At 42.1% G+C, this 8,737-nt stretch overlaps 1 protein-coding gene across 1 annotated transcript in view; it reads right to left on the bottom strand.

Annotated features, from left to right (window-relative positions):
* Positions 1-385: 385 nt before the first annotated feature.
* The window catches only part of celsr2 (cadherin, EGF LAG seven-pass G-type receptor 2), a 58,216-nt gene continuing 49,864 nt past the window's right edge, over positions 386-8,737 (bottom strand). Inside the window, exons 25-34 of the mRNA XM_071925949.2 lie at positions 8,608-8,720; positions 7,943-8,025; positions 6,435-6,561; positions 6,234-6,344; positions 5,605-5,735; positions 5,306-5,391; positions 5,021-5,185; positions 4,388-4,627; positions 3,752-3,974; positions 386-2,659 (exon numbers count right to left, since the gene is read on the bottom strand). Coding sequence (XP_071782050.2) covers positions 2,638-2,659; positions 3,752-3,974; positions 4,388-4,627; positions 5,021-5,185; positions 5,306-5,391; positions 5,605-5,735; positions 6,234-6,344; positions 6,435-6,561; positions 7,943-8,025; positions 8,608-8,720 — 1,301 coding nt within the window. The 3' untranslated portion in view covers positions 386-2,637. The remainder of the gene's footprint in view (positions 2,660-3,751; positions 3,975-4,387; positions 4,628-5,020; positions 5,186-5,305; positions 5,392-5,604; positions 5,736-6,233; positions 6,345-6,434; positions 6,562-7,942; positions 8,026-8,607; positions 8,721-8,737) is intronic.

Genomic DNA, 8,737 nt, shown 5'->3' with positions numbered 1-8,737 from the left:
CAAGGGGAGGGAGGGAGGGTTGTTGTAGCAGCTGGATCAAATAAATACCAGTGATGATAGAAATAATAATAGATAAAAATGATCCAAAGTGCAGAAGATAGCACAACTGTTGCAGCAATTCTCACATTCTTTTCCTTTTTCTTCAAGTCAATAGGCTACTCAATCATGATTAAATGTGGTATTGATTTTCCTCTTCTTTCTCACTTTTTAGAGCTTTTTCACCACCTTTCTACAGCACTACTAAATTCATTTGCATTTTTTATTATTTGTTTTTTCATTTAGGTTTGCTGCAACGACCCAGTTTAAAGTTTCATATTATCTTATTTGGCTTCATGCAATGTGCCACTGGGGGATTCTCCACAAAGAGCAGAAACACAATAATACCAAAATTAAAACCACATCTGTCCGTTTTACTCATTGAATTTTGGTGAAATCCTTTACAAAGTAATTTCACATAGAAAAATACCAGCCATTTTCTAGAGACTACCCTGTATCACTAAAGCTGTGACATCAGTCATCTACAACAGTTCTTGGTTTTGAAGCAGTTGATTGCAGGGCGCTATAATGAACAGTTTTTACACACCAGATAAGAACAGTAAATCAAAGTAGCAGTTAAATGTTCAATAAAAAAAAAAAGAGTAAAGGAAGTTGAGCGCCAGCTGTGTGACAGCAGATTGATGTGAAATGAATAGGCTGCTATATCTAACATTAAGAGTTTGTAGCCTGGTCCCTTTTATGGCAAATATTTGATTATTCCACTTGTATGTACAGTAGCAATATGTACCTTGATATAAGCAAACAGCAGTGAACTTAATGCAAAATACATTATACAGAAAAAAAAAATTCAAGAAAGCGAAAATGTTGTTACTTGGCACAGATACTGAGGTAACATGGGAAAGTTTTAACCCTAAAAAGAGGAGCACCAGAGTAAAAGAGACAATCCTCTGTTGGGTTACCAGTGTTGATTTAAATTTGTCATGATTGAACTAGGTAGTGTTGGTGCTTGTGGCATTGCAATAACATTACATTTGTACATTAAATTTATATGGTTGGTAAAAAATGGCTTCCACAAAGATCACATAAATTAGACTGAAAGTAATAGCAGTAACTTAGATGTAAGATATTTTCTTCCCAATATCAAGAATGATTCCTCAAATTTGAGATGGACTGGCCCAGTTAGTGGGACTGACTGTGTGAAGTACACATTTATGCAATATGATTCATTTAAAGATATGCTGAAATCCTTGTTTCCTTTACAGGCCACTCTGTACAGTAAAATTGGGATACAGCTCAAATAGTATTACAACACAAATTTGCAAGTATTTCATTAAGTATTTTACAAAACGACAAATGCCTCATAGCTAATCTATAAAATACAGCTGTTTAGTCACTGAACTCAAATGAAAGCATTCGTCCCTCAGATAAAATATTGGAAAATGAGAGCACTTTTAATGTCCATAAAAAATTGGCTCTCAGTGATTTACAAAAAATGATGTACCAAAAGTCCTTAGAGTCCTTTTATAAGATCTGCGCATGCAGGTTTCCCCCCGTCGCTGATGTGAGGGAACGAAGGCTAAGTAGTGGAGAAGGCAGTCTCTCTCTCTCTCTTTGAGATCTGTACAGTTGTCAGCTCACCAGTGGTGAATAGCCGTTGCCTTGGGAAACATCCTTCATTAATGAGAAATAGCTTATACAGAGCATCCATTGCGGGCAGATACAGAATGCAGTGATTCTGTCTTCGTTGTTTCAAGTTCAGTTCACTATCCACAAATCCACGTAGAGCCTCTGCGTCCAGTGCATCGCAGCGTGATGGAGGGTCACGTCTGGATGGGACAGGAGTCAGTGTATCGTCTGTGAACAAGCTTAACTCGACCGTTCTGTGCCTCTCGGACATTTCAGGCTCGTAAAGTCACGCAGTTTCAGTACCTGAGACTGAACCGAACCGTAGAGCAAACCTCAGACTGGCACCATCCCTTAGCACAAATACTAACGCTTCTAACAAAACAGTAACAACATTAGCTATGCAGGCAAACCATGATGACATTACAAACTAGTTATGCATGAAGAGGAAAGTCCCTGAATGTTTGCAATTCTACAACTAAATGTCCCACCCGAAAGAATGACTTCTTTATTGTTCCATAGTCTTCAAAACAAAATATATATCCTGGAACAGAAAAAAAAAACTACAAAAAAGCTGACTACCAGCGAATGTGGGCGGGCAGTGTACATTTAAAAAAAAAAAAAAGTGCATTGCTTCAAGTATGTAAACAAAAGGATTTCTTTAAAGGGAGAGTGAGACTCATTCTATTAGTGTGCTTGAGCCTGGGCCAGTGCAGTGACTCCTGAGGTTTGGCACACATGTATGAACATAAACGTACACTCAACACAACACACACACACACACACACACACATACACACACAGACTGCTTGACCTGCAAAGTCGCACACACTCCTTCAGAGGATCATGGTGACGAGGGGGAACTCCATCTTTTTTTTCCCACGTTAAGGAATGTCCAACGCTCCCTATGGGCCTCCGCTTACATAGTTTGTTTTCCCAATCGGTAGAAAGCAACAGGATCGGTGTTGAGGAAGGAGGCTCTATGACCTGCAAAGACACACCCCTCCGTCAGCGCGGTCACATGGAGGTGTTGCGGTGGCTGCTGGGAAAACACGATGGTAGATGGAGGAGGAGGAGGAGGAGGAGGAGGAGGAGGAGGAGGAGGAGGAGGAGGGGCAGGTTTAGGATGGAGAGGGATGTGTTGGAGACAAAATGCAACACAACACAAGAAAGAACAAAAAAAGGAAAGAAAACATGAGTGGCAATGACTCACACTCCCATACACACACACACACACACACACTGGTTGTGAGGGGTGCGAGATGCTAAATGATGCACCAATCTGAAGACGGTGATCCTGATATTTGAAAGAGGATCAGTGCTTCAGTGAGTAAAATTAAAGAATAAAAATCTATGATTTTTGGAAAGAGAGAAGGGGCAGAGAGGGTTGATTAGTAAGCTGTAAATAATATCTATTTCAAGAATTTAGAGTATTCAAGAGTGCAAATAGGAAATCGTTTTTTTTTTTGCATATCCCTCTGGGAGACACTTAAGTACACACATACATGTACAGTATGCATTTCACCAGAGGTACAAGAGCCTGGAGCAGGTAGGGACTCTGCACCTTGTGTCTTGTTCTGTGTCTCTTTAACAAGGATGGGCACACTGGCTGTTGCGGGAATCAAACCTGTGACCTTTGTTCTTAAAATAATCATTTGTGTTGCTCTGCTTAATCACTCAGAACCATGTGCAGTGATTTGTTTCCAATCAAATGAAATCACACGGTTATGAGAGCTGTTTGAGATCCTTCCAGCTGTGGACAAAGGGAGGATGGGTGCTGTATTTGTTTGGCTAATGAAGAACTACAATATTAATGTTAACACCACTTGGGTACAGGTGGAAATGGGACAGACTACAAATGATGACGACAACGGAAAATCACTGAGGACAGCAGCACAGATAGTTGTTCGACATTAACAGTTGAGAAAAAAAAAAGCTTTTCACAACATACTACAACATCTGCACATGCTTATTCTCACAGTCATCTCAAGTCTGCAGAATCCACTACTCATGTGGTTTATGTGAGTTTGAAAATGCTTTGCGCTCTAGTATCTGGTCTTGGTTGTGTCCTAGATTCCCTGTTTATTAGCTTTATTGGGCTATTTGGGTCTCAGCCTTTGTTGATACTCACTCTGACCCTGATGAGTCACCGTCCACCGTCCCGGCCTTGATGCTCATGGCGACTCCGTTCAGCTGGTCGGGGAGGCTGGGTTTGGCCGGACCTGCTCTGCCGTCGCTCGAGGAGGATCCCTGGGGAGAAGTGGGGCCTGCGGCGTTCTCAGACAGTTCGTTGTGGATGCGGTTGATGCCATTCCTCTCTACAATAGGGGAAAGCTGCTTCTTCTTTAGGATCCCTGCATGTGATGGAAAAATAGGAGCTCATTATGGAAAAAAAATCAGACTGCAAAAGTAGTCTTTTTGATCTGATATTCTAGTAAGAAATTCTGCCAATATAATGAGATAATTCCACTTGTTTCCAGTGCAGTTTCATGAATTTTCCAGGACAAGTGCCACTACAGAATAAGGCAGATCACTCTAGTACCATCAACAAAAAGACATGATTTAAAGATTTTTTTTTAAACAAGTTGACACTGAGAACAAGTAAAAATCTCCCACCACAAATTGCAGATTTTTCACTTATTTTAAGAAAAATAAGATTTTCAGTCTCAACACTCGATTCCAAAATGTATTAAGAAGCGATAGTTTTTTACAGAGCGAGTACCGTTCCAAACTCTAGAAAGTGTCTGCCCTGGGCTGAACTGCTCACCTTTCTGAGGGTGAGCGTTTAGGTTTGGCAGACTGGACAGCAGCAGCGTCGTGGCGTCCCTGTCCCCTGGCCTGTCGTCCCGGGCCGGGCCCAGACCCAGACCCAGACCCAGGCCCAGGCCCAGGCCCAGCTCGGGGTTGGCCAGAGTCTCCACCTTCACTCTGTCTGGTCCTCCCAGCTCGCTGTCACCTGCTGGGGCTGCGAACTCTCCAGGCCAGTACATCTTAGTCAAGTTGTTATCTGGGACATAACCACAGAAACGTTTAGGTTACTATACTCCTAGTTACACATAGGTATACATATAACTTGGGTATAACTCAGTTTGATACCACTTACTATGATGTATACTATGAATTTCAAAACATAATGATTAATATCAGCCTAAAAAGGTGGGTAAACTGAGTTTACTTGGCATTGAACAAGTCCTAACTGTAATGTTGTAGTGTTATTAAACATATTTGATATTTAATCAGTCTAACTATAACTATAAGGCAAGCTGTGCTCAATGACTTAATTAGTCTATAATTGCATAGTTGTGTTCAATCGAAAACATGTGTACTCAGGGAGAGTGCAGTAAACTGAGAAGTGTTCCTCATAGGTGAAGTGGCTGGGGGTTTAGATGAGGTCCTGTACCATGTGGGTGTGGCCTCTTGGCCACGTTGGAAGCCAGGCTTTCCCAGCATTCCTCTGGGGGGTAGGGCCCCTCCTCGTCCTCACTATCAGACGAGTGTGTGGAGGCGTAGGAGCCGCTCTGGTCGTCCTCTAGAGACAGATCGCTGTCCGAGTCGCTGTCACGCTCTACACACAGACAAAGAATATGAGTAAAACTTGTCGCAGTTGTTGAAGCTGATATCCTTTTCTTAAAAGAACACATCCATGCCAATACAGCGAGTCAGAGATACTGAATGGGAAAAGTACCGTCCAAATGCTCTTTAGTTTCATGGAAGAGCGACCCGTGGTCGTTCAGAGCGATATGTGCCTGACTGTTATTTAGTCCATCGTCCCTGGAAAATACAAGAACACTTTGTTAAAATTCCATCCACCCCTCACACACAATCAGGTAATATGGCATATACATGTTTTCTAAGCCAAGAACTACATAAAGGGAACTACTGATACACACTGATTAGGGAAATTATATTAGGAATCACAGACAGAAAGTGTTCTGCTAGTGGTGTTGAACAGCATTGTTCATGAAGCCACTCGGCTTTCCGTACCTGAGGACAAAAGGGACGTAGCTCTGCTGGCTCTTGCCGCTCTGCATGGTGCCGTTCAGAGACACACTGGAGTCTCCGAATGGAAGGTGGTACAGCCGACCATCCATATAGTTTGAGTTACATTTGTAGCCCTGGGATGTGCAGAAATGAGGAGAGGAGGGAGGAGAGTGTTATGAATGAATGTAAAGTCCATGTAAAGTTCAGTATTAGTGCTTTAGGGCAGTGGTTCTCAACCTTTTTGGCTTGTGACCTGTTAAAACGAAGCGATGCTAATTTGCGACCCCCGTCACATCATAGGCTGCATATGCAGAGTGGTGAACAGTTCAACCAAAGAATTTCCCTTTTCAGGTTGATTCATTTGATCAATTATCAAAGGAGGCTGAAAACTATTCAGTATTTCACAGGAAAAAGCAAAAATTAGAGAAAAATCAGAAAAAGAGATATGATAATACATTTGTAGTAGAACTGTTTTAATCCTATCCCATAAAACATCTTGTGACCCCGCCAAAGTTATCATGTGACCCCCTGGGGGGTCCCAACCCCCAGGTTGAGAACCACATCCCAGAGGTCTGAAGCTGCTCCATGAGGCTTGGAATGACTATTTTCTCAAGGTTTACACTGAGACTCACAGAGGCCTTGGACTTGATCATGTGATCGGGGCGCTTGCGGCTGCAGCAGTATTTCATGGCATTCCTCGCCTCCTTACTGAAGACGATGCGGAAGAAGAATATGAAGGGACCCTGGGTTGGACGACAACAGAGGAGAGATGGTCAAGCTAAAGACAAAATCAGCCTTTCAAACTGAGTCTCAGAGGGGATCGGAGGACTCACCTGCACACAGCCGAACCCGGCAAACAGATAGTGGAAGATGATCATGTCGCTGTTAACGGAGAGGAGGGCCAAGAGACATGTGACAGAAACCAGGAAGAGAACCGCACCTGCTGTCCTCAGGCCCGAGCTGCAGACACGGATCACATGCAGTGAGAGAGACAGAGGTCAGAGGGGGATCGTCAGCAAGATCTATCCGTTAGTTATGCCCTCATAACCCCAAGATGCAGGTTGAAGATAAGCAACCAAAATGCACCAAAACAAACATCAGGAGTTCAGCAAATTGGTACTAAACAGAGCAGTGCATTGTCTCGCCCATAAAGAGCCGAGTTCCTGATCCTTAGGTTACAACAGCACGTAGTGGTGGAAAGTAGAAATATGTATGTAGTATGGTATGACAGGACTCTGGAATAAGAAAGTCCAAAATTTGAAATTGTATTTATGTAAAGTAAACATATCTAGATATTTTCTGTCAAATGTCCTTAAGTATAAACAAGGTAACAGTAAACATGTCATCCCCCATGCATGATGCAGTCATTGTTTGGGCTAATCACTTAAAATAATGTTACCCAGTGTTTGTATAGTATGGAGTATGGTGTTCATTCATGTGCTGGTAGGCATCATATCTCAGAAAACCACTGATCAGATTTTGTCATTTGTAGGGATAGCTGGATTTGTGTAGCAAGTTTTGTGTCAATCAGATTTCATGGTGTAGGAGTTAGGGCCTTTCGAAGTTAGAAAATGTGGACCTGTATTTATAGCGCCCCCATCAGGCCAATCAGTGCATTTTTTAAACACCAGAACACAGTGAAAATCGGAGCAGTGGTGTAGCAGTATTGTCTTTCAAAATGTGAAAGTTTGACCAATAAAATCGCATGTGCTCAAGTGGAGAAGTGCAAAACGTTTCAAAGTTACTAGGTGCACTGATGATGTGGTAACTTGAAAATGTTTTCCTCTTTTCCAGTTGAGCGCATGTCATTTTATTGGTCAGAAGTGTGAGTTCCCCTTTCTTCTAGTCCTCTGTTTTTACACGTGCAGCCAGTTCAGTAGGGACAGATTCAGTTTGAGCTATTTTTAAGTGGATTTATGTAAATGTTTAATGTAATGCCCTTGTTATTGCTGGGGCGAATTCCATCATTGGCTCATTATCCTTTAGGTGGTTGACTTGGTACTCTAGTTTTACCGGTTTGATTACTTCCTCATGAAGTTGGCTGATTCAGGTTGAAAGGTTCACAATTTCTTCAAAACTCTGAACACGTTTTGCATGATAAACCTCTCAAAGTATCTAGTAACCGCAAGTTCTTTGAGAAATTTGCTGAAAATACGGATGCTTGCTTTGAAATGTAGTGGAGTGCAAATACAGTTGCCTACAACAGAAAAAGTCTTGTACAAACACCTCAAAAGTGAACAGCACTTGAGTGAAACTACTTTCTCACTCTCCACAAAAGGCAGCATGCCAGCGACAGTGAGACTGTTGATAGAATAGTAGGTGTTTGTATTCAGACACTCACACACGAGGCTCTTTCTTCTCAATGCTGTGGTGCCTCAGAGAGCACGAGGCTCTGGAGGCCAGGATGTACAGGAAGATGTTCATCTGTGGACACAACGCCAAACTGTATCACATCTTACAATACAGCACCAGTCAGTGATATAGTGGTACATACAATGGCAGGTAAACTATAAACTCAAGTCTATCAAGAACAAATCAGTGTCACTTTCAAAATATTATTATTTTTAACTGTCATTTTTTACTTACTAGAGGAAATTCTAAATATAATGTATTGAATTTAGGTGAGTTAAATTACACATTTGCTGCCACTAACTCACAAATTGAACAGTGGTGGGTGTGTTCATTGTAAACAACATCTCTAGTGCCACTCTAATGAGATCACCACTCATGACTCAGTATGTTGGACTGCAATACGGACTGTTGCACTGGGAAAGACTAGAACAAATATCATCCTCCTACAGTGTGAAAACCACTGTCACTGTGCACAGATTTGTCAATCAGCAACACCTTTTTTCTGCATTGTTATGTTTGTATCATGTTTATTGTACTGGCACCTTTCAGCAATTGGAAAAGTGCCTTGCATAATAGATGTATATTATTTGTATCATGCAAATAATGACAACGATCTCCATGATGAGTCAGATGCAGGGAGCTGCAGGGACTCACCGACACGACCATGGCAATCGGTCCAGCGAAACTCCAGATGAGAGTGTCGTACATGGACAGCCAGCAGAAGTCGGGGTTCCCATAGCCTTCTGGGTCCAGTCCGACCGCCAAACCTTGGGACAATTCAATT

Source organism: Centroberyx gerrardi, chromosome 5 (assembly GCF_048128805.1).
Source record: "Centroberyx gerrardi isolate f3 chromosome 5, fCenGer3.hap1.cur.20231027, whole genome shotgun sequence".
NCBI lineage: Eukaryota > Metazoa > Chordata > Actinopteri > Beryciformes > Berycidae > Centroberyx > Centroberyx gerrardi.
This window is presented reverse-complemented; position numbering and strand designations above follow the sequence as displayed.